The 19550-nt window shown below is 38.3% G+C and overlaps 2 protein-coding genes and 1 pseudogene across 4 annotated transcripts in view; all 3 read right to left on the bottom strand.

The window, feature by feature from the left end:
* Nucleotides 1–14141, bottom strand: part of LOC137736870 (protein NOI4-like) — a 24089-nt gene extending 9948 nt beyond the window's left edge. The window contains exon 1 of the mRNA XM_088679999.1: nt 14050–14141. Coding sequence (XP_088536125.1) covers nt 14050–14067 — 18 coding nt within the window. The 5' untranslated portion in view covers nt 14068–14141. The remainder of the gene's footprint in view (nt 1–14049) is intronic.
* LOC137737820 (putative disease resistance RPP13-like protein 1) overlaps nt 1–19550 on the bottom strand; it is a 68767-nt gene that overhangs the window by 20712 nt on the left and 28505 nt on the right. The gene's annotated exons all lie outside the window — the stretch shown is intronic.
* LOC148692660 (putative disease resistance RPP13-like protein 1) lies at nt 13723–19550 on the bottom strand (annotated as a pseudogene). The gene is made up of 4 exons (XR_015953457.1): nt 19262–19550; nt 18344–18472; nt 14050–18247; nt 13723–13945 (listed from the first exon to the last, which is right to left on the bottom strand). The product of XR_015953457.1 is annotated as a putative disease resistance RPP13-like protein 1 (transcript).

Here is a 19550-nt window from a genome sequence, read left to right as displayed (position 1 = left end):
ATAAAGGTAAAATAAATAGTACTAGGTTTGACTTTTTAGTGTAAAAATGTGATTTTTCGTTAAAATAAACAGTACCGCGGATTTTTCGTTAAAACTCCCTTATACTTTTTCTTTTCCTTTATATGAACGATTTTGGGGGGAACTGAAACTTCGGCTGGAAGAGTGACTGCGAGTAACTTATAATTTTTAAAGTAGATCCGTGTTTTTAGTCGTTGGATCAAATTTTAAGGATACATATTATTTAATAAGGAGGATTAGGTGAAAGGGATCCGGAGAGGACCCCTTTCTTTTTGTGAGGGTGTTTGGTTCAATGTTTTTGTAGGCCATTGAAGATAATATAGAGAATCAATTTAAAACAGTAAAAGACTTTGAAACAACCTGAGCCACACAACACAAAGAAGAAGAAAATGATCCTGCCAACACCAGATTTACAAAAGTTATCATGGATTATGCTTTACCATTTTGGAGTTATACTACTTAATTAGTCATAGATCTATATTAATTTATGATCCACTTGAAGATGAACAGCAAGTATTATTAGCATATAATTAACGAACAACTCGATGTCTAGGAAGGGAAACAAGTCAAACAACATTGAGCAAGATTTTCATGAAGTGAAATTACTAGCTTATTATGACAATTTTGTAGGTTAAGAGAGACCAATTAAGCTTGGTAAATTGAATTAGTGACAATGAATTTTAGACTTACGTCTTCGCCGTGTCAATCTGCTACCAACTTGACATTTTCACTATCCAAAAATTGAAAATGCATGAACCAGAACATGCTAGGAAAATAGAAAAACAAAGTGAACGCGATGTATGTGGAGAGAAACTTAAATGCGAAATTTTATTGTTCACCCATGAAGTCATGATGGCGCCCCAACATGCGTTTAGTCATTCCTCAAATATGATCACTGTCTGCCGAGAGCTCTAATGAATGGTTTACAGAAGATAACAAAAAAGGAATTTGAGTTCTTGTAGTCTATAGGTCATATTGAACCATTCTCCATCGGGAATGATTGGAATTTCTAGTCTACATTACCCATCAAAATCATGGTTATTTATCATAATGCAAAAATAGTAATGCTTCTCCCTTGGCTCGTGTATGCGTTTATAACGCAGTACAAGGAGGTTAGTCGAAACCTCGTTATTAAGATTGATTGTAAGGGTTAGGTGGTTGCGAACAGTTGGCTGGTCGGAAAACGCGGCAATTATATAATTATTTTGAATTATAATAGTATTTATAAAATTGTTTTAGTTGATTTTTTCATTGGTACCTAAACTGAAAATTATGTTACTTAAACTAATAGTTGTATTGAAATTGGTATTTAAAAGATCCCAATTCCCAAACACTTAAACAGCCTGAGCCACACAACTTGTTCTGATACCTAAACTGAAAATTATGTTACTTAAACTAATAGTTTTTGGAGGATGAGGAACCAAACACGCAATTTAGGGTGGAAGGGTGATTGGTCGTAAACAACTGAGTTGCCTTTCTTGCAATATCGATTATATTATTTTGAGAAGGTGATTGGTTCAAATTTTTAGGCCATTGTAGATAATGTTGAGACTCTCAAACAACCTGAGCCACACAATTTATAAAATAGCTTGTATTGATGTATTTTGTATATCATAGCAGCTGTACATAGGTAGTGATTTATACAAGGATGCGAAGCTATTCTAGGTAAAAAGAAAGCTAATTACAATCAATCACTACAATTACTCCAATCTCTTATTGTGTCCTACAATCACTCCAAGCCATATATGTTAGTTGACTATTTTATTTCCTTTAACACTCCCCCTCAAGTTGGAGTGTGGATATCAATAACACCCAACTTGCCAAGATGTGAATGGAAGATAGGTGCTCTCAGTGGCTTTGTAAACATGTCTGCTATTTGACGTCCCGTCTGCACATGAGAGGTCTTGATCTCTCCCCTCTGAATCTTTTCACGAATAGTATGACAATCCAGCTCTATGTGTTTGGTTCGTTCATGATACACAGGGTTCGCTGCAATATGTAGAGCAGCTTGATTGTCGCAAAACAACCTTACTGGCTCAGGATGGTTTACACGCAAATCATTCAACAAATTCCTCAGCCAAGTAAGCTCACAAGTGGTTGCAGCCATAGAGCGATACTCGGCTTCTGCTGAAGATCTTGCCACCATGACTTGCTTTTTACTTTTCCATGACACAAGTGATTTACCGAGGAAGATACAAAAACCTGTCACTGATCGACGTGTGATCGGACATCTAGCCCAATCCGCATCACAGTAGCCAATCAAATTAAGTTGATTCTCCGTAGGAAATAGTAACCCTTGTCCTGGTGCTTCTTGCAGATATTGGAGAAGATGATGTGCTGCCTTAAGGTGATGAAGTGTTGGTTCTTGCGTGAACTGACTGAGATTATTCACTGCATATGTAATATCTGGCCTTGTAATGGTAAGATATATTAATTTTCCAACCAAACGTCGATATCGAGTCGGGTCCTTGAGGGCATCACCACCTGTTGTCGTCAACACTAAATCTGGTTCCATAGGTACCTTGGCAGGTCTTACGCCAAGCAAGCCAGCTTCCTCCAATATGTCCAGGGTATACTTTTGTTGGCAAATAGAGATCCTAGCTTTGGACCGTGCAACTTCGACACCAAGAAAATATTTTAATGGTCCGAGGTCTTTAATTCGAAAACATCCACTAAGAAATTGCTTGAGTTGACTAATGGCTTCCTCATTATTTCTTGCAATGATCATGTCGTCGACATAGAGCAACACTACAGTAATAGAGTGTCCATAAACCTTAGTGAATAATGAGTAGTCCGCATGAGACTGTTAAAAGCCAATTTCTTGAATGGTTGATGAAAAACGTTGGAACCAGCTGCGAGATGCCTGCTTGAGTCCGTATAATGACTTGTGAAGTCGACAAACCATAGTCTCCCCCTGTTGACGATAACCAGGAGGTGGTAACATATAGACTTCCTCATGCAGTGCACCGTGAAGGAAAGCGTTTTGGACATCCATTTGGTGAAGAGACCAGCTGCGAACAACAGCAATGGTCAAGAGACAGCAGACAGTAATGAGCTTAGCAACGGGGGCGAACGTCTCTTTGTAATCAATACCTTCGCGCTGCGTGAACCCTTTGGCGACAAGGCGAGCCTTGTAGCGTTCGATGGTACCGTCAGAATGGTACTTGATTTTGAAGACCCATTTACATCTAATGGGGCGTTGGTGGGGGGTAAAGGAACCAAAGTCCAGGTGTGATTTGCTTCAAAGGCTTCAAGCTCAGAATTCATAGCTGCAAGCCAGTGAGGGTCATGGCGTGCCTGCTCATAAGAGGCTGGTTCAACTAAGTGAGAGACATTGTGAACAAAGGAGCGATGAGCAGGAGAGAGACGAGCATAAGAAATATACTGGTGAAGAGGATATCGCGTGCCGGACATGGTGGAAGAGATGGCGCTGGGCTGAAGCAAAGCAGCATGATGGGTCTGATAGTCACGAAGGTGGGCAGGTGGTTGTTTAATGCATTCGGAGCGACGAATGGGAAGAAGAGGCAGCGAAGGAGACGAGGGCGCAGGAGTTGGCGAGGTAGTGGTGTCTGGGGTTGGAGGAGGGATGTCAGAATGAAGTGAGGGAGTGGATGAGGAAGGTAGATCAATAGTGGGAAGGAGGTCTGAAGGTGCAGGAGTGGGGTCGTCATGGGGAACAGGTAAGACTGGGGAATTGTGGTCAGGTTCTGGTGGTGAGTTAGCAAGAGGGAAAAGGTGTTCATGGAAGGTGACATCGCGGGAGGTGAAAATGCACTTGCTATTAAGGTCATAAACACGATAGCCCTTCTGACCAAGGGGATATCCCAGGAAAATGCAGCGACGAGCACGAGCATCAAATTTGTGTGAGGGAGTAAGGTTGGTAGCATAGCATAAACACCCAAAAACCCGAAGATGAAAGTAGACAGGTAGTGTCCCATGCAAGATTTCATAGGGAGATTGATGGGAAAGCAGGGGTGTTGAAAGGCGATTGATAAGGTAACAGGCAGTTTGTACACTCTCCCCCCAGAACTTTAAGGGTAGGTTAGCTTGAAATCGTAAGGCACAGGCAACATTCAAAAGGTGACGGTGTTTGCGTTCAACGACCCCGTTCTGTTGAGGGGTGTGGGCACAGGTGTGTTGAAAAAGGGTGCCATGAGTGTCTAAGAATGATTGCAGAGATATGAATCCCCCCCCATTGTCTGCACGAAGGGTTTTAATGTCACGATTAAACTGTGTTTTGACCCAAGAAAAGAACGAGTGTATTATGGTTTGTGTGTCGGATTTAAATCGCATGAGATGAACCCATGTGAATCGAGTAAAGTCGTCTACAATGGTGAGGAAGTAACGTGCCCCAAAGGGTGTATGGGTTTGGTGCGACCACCAAATATCACAGTGGATCAAATCAAAAGGTGCAACTGATTTTATTGAACTGGAAACAAAAGATGAACGAGTTTGCTTTGCTAAAGGACAAATATCACAAACATGTGTAGAATCAAAAATAATTTCTGGAATGGTCTGGGATAAAGAGTGAAGAGGAGCCGAGGATGGGTGCCCAAGACGTTGGTGCCACAGTGTCGAGGTATGGTTGACATGGTTGGCGAGATGAGGGTTTTGTGTTGGAGTGAGGTAGTAGAGTCCATTAAACTGCTTGCCCAGGCCAATCATCTTCTTCGTAGCCATGTCCTGCACAACACAAAAACCGGGGTAGAAAATCACAACACACTTCAATGCCCAAGTTAACTTACTCACAGACAATAGGTTCACACGAAATTGTGGTACATGCAAAACTCCATCAAGGGTTATCTTGGGTGACAGTTTAATAGACCCAATGGATTCAATCGCAGCATGTCCGCCATTTGGTAACCCAACAAAATCATGTTGGGTTCTAGTGTTATTATGGCTGGGTGATAAGTGAGAAATATGATCTGTGGCCCCGCTATCCACGATCCAATACAATGTTGAATGCGGAGAATGTTGTGTAAAATTGCAATTGGGTGTATAGATACCTGTTGCATGTACAAGTGGCAGATTGGTACCATTCTTATTGCGAAGAAGGGCCATGAGTTGATGGTATTCCTCGGTTGTGAACGTTGTTTGATTGCTGGAGATGGGTGCTTTGGTTGTGTCAATCTGAGCAGTTGGCAATGGTAGTGTCTCAACATTGTTGGAGGCTGGAGATGCACGCCTATTTCTGGGCTGCACATTCTTTTTGTGCCATTTGTGTCCTTCAGGGAAGCCAATAAGGAAAAAACAACATTCAACTGGATGTCCTCCGTCACAGTAACTGCATTTGAAAGTCTTTCGTGAATTAGGGTTGTGGGCGCCATAGCCTCCTTTTGGTGCTGTTGAACGACTGGTTTGCATTGCATGGGCAGTGGGTTCACGACGATTCACCACATCCAATTGGCGTTCGTGTTGAAGAACCAATCCATGGACTCGTCGTGTATCCGGGAGTGGGCTCATCATCAATATAGAGCCTCGTATGGTTGAGTAGTTCTCGATCAGTCCCATTAAGAACTGCATGACTCTCTCTTTCTCTTCCCTGTCTGCATGTGCCTTGGATCCTTCGCATTCACAAGCAATGGGCTCATGGTATAATACTAATTCATCCCAAAGAGCTTTTAATTTTGTGTAATAATCTGAAACAGATAGCTATCCTTGTCGGTGTTCGACAATCTCTTGTCGAATCTGATAGATCCTGGAATCGTTGCCTTGCGAGAATCAATCTTCAAGGTCCCTCCATGCTGCTGTCGCAGTTTTGCAGTAGAGTATACTGTGAGCAATGTTGCCCTGCACGGATTGCCAAATCCAAGACAAGACCATGTCATTGCATCTCTGCCAAATTGAATATTTAGCATCAGTGGTTGCAGGGTTCTTGATTGATCCATCAACGAACCCTAGTTTGTTTTTGGCGCTGAGAGCAATTCGCATAGAGCGGCTCCATTGTCCATAGTTGTGTCCATCAAGAAGTTGTGAGACTAAGACAAGACTTGGTGAGTCTGAATGATGCAGAATGAGAGGATCAGATACATGAGGTATCATCTCAGTTGATTTTTCGTCGCCTATGGTGGCTGGGTTTGATGAAGAGGAACTGGTTGTGTTTGTGGCGGAAGCAAAAATAAGCCTTCTAGAGTCACCAAGATCGGTGCTCTGATGCCATATAAAATAGCTTGTATTGATGTATTTTGTATATCATAGCAGCTGTACATAGGTAGTGATTTATACAAGGATGCGAAGCTATTCTAGGTAAAAAGAAAGCTAATTACAATCAATCACTACAATTACTCCAATCTCTTATTGTGTCCTACAATCACTCCAAGCCATATATGTTAGTTGACTATTTTATTTCCTTTAACACAATTTGTTCTGATATCATAAAAAAGATTGAAATTTCACTATAAAAATAATTGACAATAGGGTGAGTACCTCAACTACTTATTATAAGAACATACAAAGTCTCTCATTTCATTAAATATGAGATTTATTCTTAACAAAAAAATGACTGTTTGCGCCACTTAGTACTACGATCTAATGATATTCCTCTTCACTTAAAAGTAGAGGTCTTAGGTTCGAATCTCGTGGATGACGAATTTGATATCAAATTAAACTATTCATTGTATGACTCAGCCAAACTTCTTTTATTCCTTTATATAAAAAATATTGATGTACTAAAAAAAAAAAATATCGATGTACTAAAAAAAAAAAATAAATAAATCTGCTTGTAAACAACTAAACCTACAATCCCCTGCAACACCGATCATATTACTTTGGGAGGGTGATTGTTTCAATTGTTTGTAGGCCGTAGCAGATAATGTAGAGACAATCAATTTAAAATTGTAAAAGACTCTGAAAAAACCTGAGCCACACAACACAAAGAAGAAGAAAATGATCCTACCGACACTTGGTTTACCAAAGTTACCGTGGATTATGCTTTGCCATCTTGTAGACTTGTAGTCATGATACTTAATTAGTAACAGAGCTGTATTAATTGGATTGTGAACCATTTGAAGATGAAGAGCAAGTTTTATTAGCATATAATTAATGAGCATCCAAATGTTTAAGAAAGAAAACAAGTCAAACAACATTGAGCAATATTTTCATGAGGTGAAATTACTAGCTTATTGTGTTAATTTTGAAGATTAAGAGAGACGACATAAGCTTGGTGACTGAATTAGTGACAAGTAATTTTAGACTTATGTATTCGTCATGTGATTTGCTTTTTCACTAATAAGTCAATATTCAAAAGCTGAAAATGCACGAAAAAGAACATGCTAGAAAGGTAGAAAAAACTAAGTTAACGTGATGTATGTGCAGAGAAACTTAAATCTGAAATTGTATTCTTAGCCACGATGTCATGATTGACCCATTCTCCCTTGGGAATGATTGGAAATTCTAGTCTGCAATATTCATAAAAAATCATGGTTATTTATCAGAATGCAAATAGTAATGCTCCTCCCTTTGGCTCATGTATGCGAACACAATGGAGTACAAGGAGGTTAGTGGAAATCTGGTTATTAAGATTGATTGTACGGGTAAGGTCGTTGGGAATACAGTTGCCCGGTCGAAAAAAAAAATGGCAATCGTATAATTATTTTGAATTCTATATAGTAATATTTGTAGATTTATTTTGGTTAACTTTTTCATTAGTATGTAAACTAAAAATCTTGTTACTTACACTGAAAGTTTTATTGGAATTGGTATTTAAAAGACCTCAAAACCTTCGTTTTTAATAGTACTCTTTAATAAAAGGGGAAATAATAGTTTATTGCCCTATCGATCATAAAAAGAAAAAAAAAAAAAGACGAAGCAACAGGTTAATATAGATTATTTTATCATTCGTAAAAATAAAAAAAAACAAAAAAAATTAGTTTGCCATTATTTTAAGGAGGATAATGCTAGGGAGACCAAGTTATTCAAGTATTAATTAAAGTACTTGTTTTCTATTGGTGACATATCATTTTATTTACAAAATTTAGTTTAAAAATTTGTTCTCTTTACTCTTACACATAAAGTGGGTTGAAACTCAAGGGTTGCAGAGGAAAATAACCAAAAAAATTCTTTGAGAAAAAATAAAATAAAAAGGTATTGTTTTCGCTGCCTTCAATTGCACAAAATTTATGGTAATAGATAGTCTCTACTGAAATATTATTATTTTGATAGACCATGGGAGGAAAACTTATTGTAAAAGTTTCGTAACAAAAGAGATATAAATCTTATTAGAGCTATAAAACCGAGATATGCAATTTTCTTCTCAACCTATGGAGATGTGAGAAGAAAGCACAATAAGAGATGAAAGGTTTGCAATTAAGCAAAGCAACGTTGATAGTTGGAGGGCAACTAGAAATTAAGGCTAGAACAAATAGATGATGCACTCAACATGTGGCACGAAAATATCAACAACATTTTCATAGAAACTCATTAAGTTAACTGTACATATCCATGAACATTGGCAACATGTTGCGATAAGCAACTTTTTCTAGGACGGTAAATTAGTAGACAAACTGAAGGAAAAGTGTTTACTCTTTATTTTTTCGTGGGGTCATGCTTTTTTTTTATTTTAATTGCTTTCTTATCTTCCATGTCCTACACTTTTTATTTTCCTTTATATGAACGATTTTGCAAACACGTAATTTAGGGTGGAAGGATGATTGCTCGTAAACAACTTAGTTGCATTTCTTGCAATACCGATTATATTATAGGGGTATGATATCTACATTTTTTTTTTACTTCTCACACACTCTTATAAATTTCGGCCGTCGGATCGGATGGATTGAAGAATATCAAATGATATAAATTAACAAGAGATGTGTAAGAAGTAAAAATGGGTGTATGGATAGGGTTTAGCACACCCTATATTATAATGAGAGGGTGATTCGTTCAAATTTTTAGGCCATTGTAGATAATGTTGAGACAACAAATTTAAAATAGTAAAAGACTCAAACAGCTTGAGCCACACAACACAAAGAAGAAGAACTTGATCCTACAAAAAGTTACCATGGATTATTGTTTACCATCTTGTAGTTATGCTACTTAATTAGTCAGAGCTATATTAGATCAATTGAAGATGAAGAGCATGTTTTATTAACATATAATTAATGAACATCTAGCTGTTAAAGAAAGGAAACAAGTCAAACAACAATGAGCAAGATTTTCATGAAGTGAAATGACTAGTTTATTATGTTAAGTTTGAAGATTAAGAGAGACAAACTAAACTCGGTAGAATTGAATTAGTGACAAGTAATTTTAGACTTATGTATTGCCGTGTGAATCTGCTTTTTTGCTAATAAGTCTCCCAGCAACTTGATCCTTCTACTATCCAAAAGCTGAAAATGCACGAACCCGAACTTGCTAGGAAAGTAGAAAAACTAAGTTAACGCGATATATGTGAAGAGAAATTTAAACTCAAATTGCATTGTTAACCCATGATGTCGCGATAACGTCTTAACATGTGTCTAGTCATTTCTTAAATATGGTCATTGCTTGTTGAGAGCTCTACCGGATGATTTACAGAAGAAACCATATTCGCCCTTGATATATTTGAAGGAGTTATACAATTTAGTATTTAGTAAAGGGGTGTGATATTCACACACTTCTTTTACTTCTCACACATCCCTTTAATTTTCGACCGTCGGATCAGATGAATTGAAGTATATCAAGGGATAAAAGTTAACAAAGAATGTGGAGAAGTAAAAATCTGAAATTGTATTCTTAGCCACGATGTCATGATTGACCCATTCTCCCTTGAGAATGATTGGAAATTCTAGTCTGCAATATTCATAAAAAATCATGGTTATTTATCAGAATGCAAATAGTAATGCTCCTCCCTTTGGCTCATGTATGCGCACACAATGGAGTACAAGGAGGTTAGTGGAAATCTGGTTATTAAGATTGACTGTTCGGGTAAGGTCGTTGGGAATACAGTTGCCCGGTCGAAAAAAAATGGCAATCGTATAATTATTTTGAATTCTATATGGTAATATTTGTAGATTTATTTTGGTTAACTTTTTCATTAGTATGCAAACTAAAAATCTTGTTACTTACACTGAAAGTTTTATTGGAATTGGTATTTAAAAGACCTCAAAAACTTCGTTTACTCTTTAATAAAAGGCGAAATAATAGTTTATTGCCTTATCGATCATAAAAAGAAAAAAAAAAGATAAAACAACAGGTTAATATAGATTATTTTATCATTCGTAAAAAAAAAAAAAACAAAAAAACAAAAAAAATAGTTTGCCATTATTTTAAGGAGGATAATGCTAGGGAGACCAAGTTATTCAAGTATTAATTAAAGTACTTGTTTTCTATTGGTGACATATCATTTTATTTACAAAATTTAGTTTAAAAATTTGTTCTCCTTACTCTTACAAATAAAGTGGGTTGAAACTCAAGGGTTGTAGATGAAAATAACCAAAAAAATTCTTTGAGAAAAAATAAAATAAAAAGGTATTGTTTTCGCTGCCTTCAATTGCACAAAATTTATGGTAATAGATAGTCTCTACTGAAATATTATTATTTTGATAGACCATGGGAGGAAAATTTATTGTAAAAGTTTCGAAACAAGAGAGATATAAATTTTATTAGATCTATAAAACCGAGATATGCAATTTTCTTCTCAACCTATGGAGATGTGAGAAGAAAGCACAATAAGAGATGAAAGGTTTGCAATTAAGCAAAGCAACGTTGATAGTTGGAGGGCACCTAGAAATTAAGGCTAGAACAAATAGATGATGCACTCAACATGTGGCACGAAAATATCAACAGCATTTTCATAGAAACTCATTAGGTTAACTGTACATATCCATGAACATTGGCAACATGTTGCGATAAGCAACTTTTTCTAGTACGGTAAATTAGTAGACAAACTGAAGGAAAAATGTTTACTCTTTATTTTTTTATGGGGTCATGTTGTTTTATCTTTTTTTAATTGCTTTCTTATCTTCCATGTCCTACACGGTTATACTTTTTATTTTCCTTTATACAACGATTTTGGGAGATGAGGAACCGAACACGTAATTTAGGGTGGAAGGATGATTCCTCGTAAACAACTGAGTTGCTTTTTTTTTTTTTTGCAATACCAATTATATTATAGGGGTATGATATCTACATATTTTTTTTTACTTTTCACACACCTTTATAAATTTCGGCCGTCGGATCGGATGAATTGAAGAAAATCAAATGATATAAATTAACAAGAGGTGTGTAAGAAGTAAAAATGGGTGTATGGATATCACATCTTATATTATATTGAGAGGATGATTGGTTCAAATTTTTAGGCCATTGTAGATAATGTTGAGACAACAAATTTAAAATAGTAAAAGACTCAAACAGCCTGAACCGAACAACACAAGGAAGAAGAACTTGATCCTACAAAAAGTTACCATGGATTATTGTTTACCATCTTGTAGTTATACTTAATTAGTCACAGAGCTATATTAGATCAATTGAAGATGAAGAGCAAGTTTTATTAACATATAATTAATGAACATCTAGCTGTTAAAGAAACGAAACAAGCCAAACAACATTGAGCAAGTAATTTTAGATTTATGTCCTGCCGTGTGAATTTACTTTTTACTAATAAGTCTCCCAGCAACTTGACTTTTCCACTACCCAAAAGCTGAAAATGCACGAACCCGAAAATGATAGGAAAGTACAAAAACTAAGTTAACACGATGTACGTGGAGAGAAACTTAAACACAAATTGTATTGTTAACCCATGGTGTCATGATGACACCCCTATATGTGTCTAGTCATTCCCTAAATATGGTCATTGTCTGCTGAGAGCTCTCCCGGATGGTTTATAGAATGTACCATATTCGCCGTTGATATATTTGATAGCTAACATCCTATGAAAAATGATAGAAAATAGATATCAGACAGGAAGGAAGAAGCTCAGAAAAGGCAATTGAAACACAACTATTTAGACAACATAAATCCATATTTCACAAAGCACTTGGCCGGCCACATAAGAACTCTAACCTTCCCCGACCACATAATAACCCAGTTAAAAGAAATCTATTTAGCCCTCAATGAAATCCTTGTTTTGGGCAAGGCAATAACAACAAAACCTCTCCATCCAGCTAGTTTATGCATTCAAAGTCGGGATGAAGATCGCACACATACATACAGAACCATAGAAACACATGACCATGAAATCTTAGGAAGTACGCGATGCCATTAATATACTAAGCATTAAAAGTAAATACTGAAACCAGTCATAAACACCATCAGGAAGCAATTTGTATAAAGATTATATTCCCCACTCAAACAACGAACGACAATAAAAAAACAACAATACCTTTTATTCTATTACAATTCGAGCATCCAACCCGAAACCAATTGGCAACGGGTGGAGACGTCCGAGATCTTTCAAACTATTTACGTAACACTTCAATTCCCGACATGGGATTCACACTGTCGAAACAATACCTGCTCCAAGAAGCAATATACTCTCAAAATTTTCAACTTGCTAATTTTGTAATAAACACAAAGAAAACTTGTCATTTTCTCACTAACCCTTTTCTGTTCATTTTCATTTTCACTATATTCCTAATCAAACAAAACCATAAATCAAACCGAAAAATTGTAATCTCCTTTGAAGAATCCAAATTTTGCATCAAGTATATGTATTTACTTTAATAATGATAAAAACATAAAAATTAAAACTAAAAACATGAATTTTGCTAAGAAATTAATATAAAACCAATGCATCTGAGAGAATTACAATCAAGTCAATACAAATTAACGAATAAATCTAAATGAATTAGAGCTCAATCCAATCAGAAACCCAGCAAATAAGCATCGCAAAGATTAAATTTAAACAAAAACCGAATAAAGCCATACAAAAGATTAAGAATTTATATTCGGATTGAAGAAAGAGATTACGTACCGACATGAATTTGGTCAAAGAAGAAAGAACTTTTTTATTTTCCTGGAAAATGAAATGACTCGGAAGGCAGAGAGAGAGAGAGACGTTGGGCCAGAAATGGGCCTAAATTGTATTGTGAAATCTGGGAAAGAATATGAGGCTTTAACGGTTTTTGTTTCGGGATGAACGGTGTTATTTTGCTGACGGGAACGGAAAGATGATTCGTATCGCCGTTAAGTCGGCGTCAGCCCTGACGTGGTTTGTGCGTTTGGAAGAAAATTGAGAGTCCGATAAAAAAATGGAAAATTGCAGAGACACAATCCTACATTAAATCCATGAATAAAATCGAACCCGTTTTTTCACAAATTCAATTTTTAGTACTAATATATTACTACCCTCTATTTTCCTTAGAACTCAATTAAAACGCATAATCATCACCAATGAATAGTGCACTTTTTGAATAAGTGACGAAAGCTTGGTATAACGATTTGATTTACCAAAATTCGTTGGCACATATTTTCTACTTTCAGGAAGACAAGACATAGTAAAGGAAGTCATTTGGTGGTCATCATTCCACATCGGGAAACTAATTCCCACGTCAAAAAGTGGTCAAGTCAGTATACCGAAACCAACGCAACTTTTTGAGAATCTAATCATCATTTAGAGACTAGAGACAACACAACTTCAACAACGAGCCCCTTGCATTTCCATTTCTTTATTGATTGCTTATTCTCGATGCATTAAATAAAATGCAATAGTAGCTCATAAGTCAAAATTTGCTAAAATAAAATAAAAGATCAGGTTTAGGTGGCCTGGTTAAAATCTTGCTGGGAAAAAACTGAATGGGAAAAACTCCATACTTAGGAGAAAAGGTAGCACATTTATAAAGTTATAATACAAATTAGCGAAAAGGGACCAAGCAAACATAGCAATTGTTTACCCAAAAAAAAAAAAGAAAAAAAGTAAATATAGGAATCCATGAGAATAAATGTTGGCCGAGAAATATCCAAGTTGTCGCCAATTGAAGGCCTCCCAAAGCAGCCACTCCTCAACCTCCAAAACCTTGACCCAAACCAAATATTGTGGATTACTTTACTTTACAAGAATAAACATGATTATTAATAATAATAATATTAATATTAAAACATTCCTCGAGAAAATGATACCTGGACCATCAGCTTCATATCTCGTTAAAATCTATCTTTATGCAAGGGATGTGGGATATTTTGTGCCAGTAGCGTCCATTTCCTGGTTGGCATCTCTCTTTTAGCACTGGACATCTATGGATGACAAGTCTCTCTAGTGAAGGAGGCAGACCCTCCTCTGGAATGGATGCTAGCTTTGGACAATCCACGAGTCTAAGAGATTGAAGGGAGGTGAGGAATTGAAAGCCCTTGCTGCTCAGTTTCTTCAGATTCGGGAAGCCTTCTATTGAGAGGTTAGTGAGAGATTTGGGGAAAAGCGTCTCCGTCTGTACCATGTCGGGTGGAAACGACACCGTATCTGGGTCTTCACCATTGATTGCCAAGTATGCAAGAGAGGTGAGTCTGTGCAAGCCCCACTCCAACTCCCACAATGACTTACAGCTCTTGACCTTCCAAATTACAAGCAACGTGAGGTTGGGAGGAAAAGTCAAACCTTCACGGTAGTCGATCCTCAAATCCTCAAGAGAGTTGAGATTGTGCATGTCTTCGGGCAACGCCTCCAATTTCTCGCATTCATAGATCTCCATCTCTCTCAGGTTGGAGGGTCTTCTCCCCCCACTCAGTCTCGGGATGGAAACAAGACTTCCACAGCTCACAATACTTAGGGTTTGAAGATTGTTGAGGTGGCATAAGCCATCCGGTAAGGATTTCAGATTTTGGCAATTCCAGATCATAATACGTTCAAGGCAGTGATTGGTGTTGTCCCTGAAGAACCCGTTCGGTGCTATTAAACCCACTCGTTCACATTCCTCCTCATCTACTAGTGATTTCAAACTTTTGCAATCTTCAATCCTTATTCTTCTGAGATTTTGGGGAATCTGGAATTTTGCAAAATATATCAACGAATGGCACTCTCTAATGTCGATGTCTTTAAGAGAAGGTGGCAGACCAACATCTGGAAAAGAAAATAAACGTGAACATTCGTGTATGCGAAGCTCTTGAAGAGACGACAGCTGATTTAAACCTTTTGGTAGCTTCAAAAGATTGTCGCACTTTTTTAACTGCAGAAATTCAAGCTTGCACCCCAATATTTGCAATTGCAGCAACTCCTCTGCTTCTTCTCCCAATTCTTCAACTAGACGAGAGTTGTCTTCAATTTTCAAACGGCCAAGACAAGTCAACCGCTGCAATAATCTACCCTCATTCTTCCATGAAGACGTCAGCTTCTCACAACCACTGATCTTCAAATCTCTAACCTTGCTTAATCCCTTCCTCAACAATTCCCCTGTTTGCAAAGACATCACCTCCGAAATGTTTGAAAGCCACAAGGACTCTAATAACTCAAACTCAACCTTAGCATCTGTATGTACCAATACTTTACAACCGTCAATGTTTATTTGACGAAGTTGTTTGTAGTTGGCAATCGAAACCACCAATTCCTCACATTTAACAATTTCAAGTTTGGCTAACAAATCGAGCTTTTCTGGCAGCTTGCCTTCCAACTTACAACATTTTTTGATTGAAAGCCTTTTCAGGCAAGGGAAAACACCACTTCCGTGATCCAGTTGGAAAGGAAGCCACACCTTCCAATGCTGCATATCCACAAACTCGAGAATCTCTAACAGCGGAAAAGCCAAGACACACTCGCCATAAAACTCAGGACCAACACTTTCCACTGCATTCATTCCTCTAATATAAAGCTCTTTGAGATGAGGCAATTGTCCGAGAGGTGGCAACAACAAACAATTGTTACATTCCTCTAAGCGCACAAGCACCATATTAGAGAAGAAAGAATCTCCAACCCATGATGAAAATTCCTTGCCGGCGTACCTCTTGATGGTGAGCTCCTTGATCTTTGTATGAGGCTGCAACATGTCAAGCACAGCGGATTCAGTTTCTCCTGTGTCGCTTAAATAAGACCATTTTAGGACCAACGAATCAAGCCTCTCCTTGCATTTCAAGTTGGCCCTCCTGGCATCCTCGACATTAGTCACACTCTCCAATCTTGAGAGGCACAATGCCCCTCGGAGATGCAATAGGGGCCCTATCTCTCTTATCCCTGATTGATCACTACCTTCGCTCGCCACAAAAAGAGGCAATGATTGTAGATTCGTCAATCGACCTAGTTGCGAAGGCATTCCTTCCAACGAAGATGCACCTGAGTTGTTGAGATGGCGCAACTTAATTAGATTGCTCAAGTCCGCAGGCAATGACTCCAATTTAGAACAACGTTCCAATATCAATGTTTGCAAGTAGTAAAGAGTGCTTGTTGATTTGGGCAAACTGGTTATATCTGTGTAGGAAAGGTCAAGATACTGTAACAACCTCAAACCACCGATTGACTCTGGCAGCTCAGTTATTTTGTAGCCATTGAAAGAGAGCACTCTAAGTATTGCAACTCTTGTAATAGCTCAAAAGTAACCTTACGAGACAAATATTTGTACCATCCCCTGGGATCTGGAAATGAAAGTGGCAGGAAAGTTCGCAAGCGTTCAACTTTTGGAAAGTCCTCAAATCTCATAACTCCATCAAATCGACCAGCAATGAAAGACGAATGGCGAGCCCTTCGAAAGCAAGTGCTTTGCAAGTTATTACCTTGCTTATCTTCCAACCTAAAACATATTTCTCCTGCTGCCCATTGTGCTAAATCATTAACGAGGTCATGCATTACATATCGTGAATTGTTTTTGCTTGATTCTTGAAACAGCGACCTTGCTAATAGCTCTCGAAAGAAGTCGCGGCCCAAATCCTCCATTTGTTTATTGTCGTCAGGTTTTTGTTGAATCAAACCCTCTGCCATCCACAAAAGGACGAGCTGCTTCTCCCCAAATTCGTAGTCATTTGGAAGTATTGAGCAATAGGCAAAACACCTCTTCAAATGTGATGGAAGATAGTGATAGCTCAACTGTAGTACAGGAAGAAGGCCACTCTTATCTGCTAGATTCCATAATTTGTTGTCCAATATTTCTCCCCACTCTTCTTTTTCTTGGCGACGTAAAAGACCACCGAGAGTTCTTGCAGCTAGTGGTAATCCACAACATTTTCCAACAATTTTCGTCCGAATTACCTCATAATTTACTGGTTTTCCGTTATTAATTTCCCCGAACGCGTGTCGCTCAAATATTTCCATACAATCATCATCTGCCATACACTCCAAATTATGAACTCCAGCGGCTCCCGTAATCTTTGCAACATTCCTGTCACGGGTTGTCACAATTATCTTACTTCCTCCTGCTCCGACGTCAAAAGGGGATTGAAGTCTTGTCCAGAGATCGTACAGATCATACTCATCTTTGTCCCAAATATCATCTAAAACAATTAAAAACTTTTTTCCTCTTAATTGCTCACTCAAATCATGTTGCATTTTACTAAACTCCTCCACTTGAACGGGTCGGGATGTGATTGATTGAAGAATTGCCTTTGTCACTCGCACCACATCGAAGTCATCGGACACAGATACCCAGACCTTGAGCTCAAACTCCTTCATGGCTTCATCTTTGTTGTTGAATACAAGTTGAGCAAGTGTCGTCTTCCCAACTCCTGGCAGGCCAACTATAGCAACTACACCAAAATTGACAGCACATGCACGCTCGTATTTTCTGGACAACAATTCAATAATCTCCCCTTTGTCACCATCTCTTCCAACAACAAGCTTTTCATCTAATACGCCTGAACTTGGTAGACTTTGCGATTCCTTAGCAGATGTCCCAGTATATTTCAAGCCAAACTTGTCTTTCCGTTCAAATATGTCTTGCAACCGCTTCGTAATCTTCTTCATTTCGGAGTTCATATCAAAACTCAATTTAACTTTATAAAATGATCTCCGTACCTTCCTGCTTGGGCTGGCTTGATCACGTCCCTCTATCATGCGCTTCAACATTTGAGTGGCAAATTTGTCCAACATGTCTTCGATATCATAAGCCAGGTCTCTGAGATCATCCAGCCACAGTTTCACACCACCTTCAGTCAGTTGCCTTTCCTCAGCGTCGCTCAGCACCTCTCCAATTGTAGACAACGTGGTCCTCCACTTCTCCAACTTCTGTCCGACGCCCCGGAAATTGCCCAAGTACTCAAGAATCTCGCGAGGGGTCAACCTGTCGAGCAGCAACTGTAGAAACGCCGCAAGAAAAACCTCTCCGAGTGCCATGTTAAGAGCGAGGATTACTCCGAGCAATCAATGAAAGACCGAACCGCTTTTGAGCAATATTGAGGTGCAGAACTGGACAAATTAAGTGAACAAACAAATGAATAAAAAGTGGTTCAAATAAAATGAAAAACAACTAATGTATTATTCAAATAAATAATAAGAACTTACATGGAAGTTCAAATCTAACTCTGCTTGTGATCAACAAATACAGACTCAACGAAGGGAAGATCAACGGTCAAAGACTTGTTCCTTGGAAATTTGGAAGCTTGACCCGTTGAGACTCAGAAACAGTCACAACTGCACAAATTAAAATGAAGAGAACTAATTATTGATGCCTGTGCAATTATATACAAATTTATAGTAAAAGTGAAATAATCAATTAATGGACTCGTAGTAAGCATTTCTAGAGGTGACAATTAATGGACTCCAATAAAAAATAAAATAAAAAACTTGATATTGCATGTATAAAGCACAATAAAACACACCACATAATATTACTTACTAGGAAAATGTTAGGAAGATCACATATTTTTGTGTCATATTTATGTACCATCTGATGTCGCAAGTAAGGTATACATGTCACGTCAATTTATGAATATATCTCACTGGATGTTGATTGTGTCCATCACTTACCATATGAGATGATACTAATATATTATATAAATATGTGATTTTTCTAGCACTACCCTTTAAATAATAAAGCACAATAAAACATACTATATACGATTGCAAAAATCATATATTAGTATACATTGTTTTTCTTAAATTTTAACATGTTGAACAAATAAACGGGCAGTTAGTTCTAAAGCGTTTAGGGTTTAGAGAGTTGAGGAGTTTGGACTTAAGGCCCGGCCCAAGTATTGGGCCAAGGGCCCGTGTGACTTGGCCCGAAGGCCTGTGTAGTTACAAGGGTTGGGTGTAGGTTGTAGTGGGCCAAAGGGCCGAAGTTGGGACACGGCCCGCAGGGCCTGGGTTTGTTTCTCGCCGGGAAAAGGAGGCCGGAGCTTCCTAGCTCCGGACGACGCCACCCTAGTCTACGATTTAAGTGCCAAAACGAAGGTAGAGGTGAGAGGAAGAGATTGGTACCTGTTTCACGACGAGTGGTGGCCGGGAAGTGGCCGGATTTTCGCTGGAGAGCCACGGGGTTTCGCCGGAGATCTCCTGGGTTTCTGGGCTTCACCGAGCTTCACTGAGACGGGGAAGAGGGAGGGGAGATCCTCGCGAGGGTGAGGGTGGTGGTGGTGTTGCCGGGGTGCCACTTTGGGTGTGCGTGGGTGTGTGCGGGTTCGATCGGGGAGAGAGTCCGAGAGAGAGAGAGAGAGAGAGAGTTGAGCTGAGAGAGAAGAGAGTGGGTGCTGACTGCTGAGGGAGAGTA

The sequence above is a fragment of the Pyrus communis genome, chromosome 11 (assembly GCF_041283825.1).
Source record: "Pyrus communis isolate YQ-2024b chromosome 11, ASM4128382v1, whole genome shotgun sequence".
NCBI lineage: Eukaryota > Viridiplantae > Streptophyta > Magnoliopsida > Rosales > Rosaceae > Pyrus > Pyrus communis.
The sequence above is the reverse complement of the archived record's forward strand: the minus strand, read 5'-3'. Positions and strand labels throughout refer to the sequence as shown.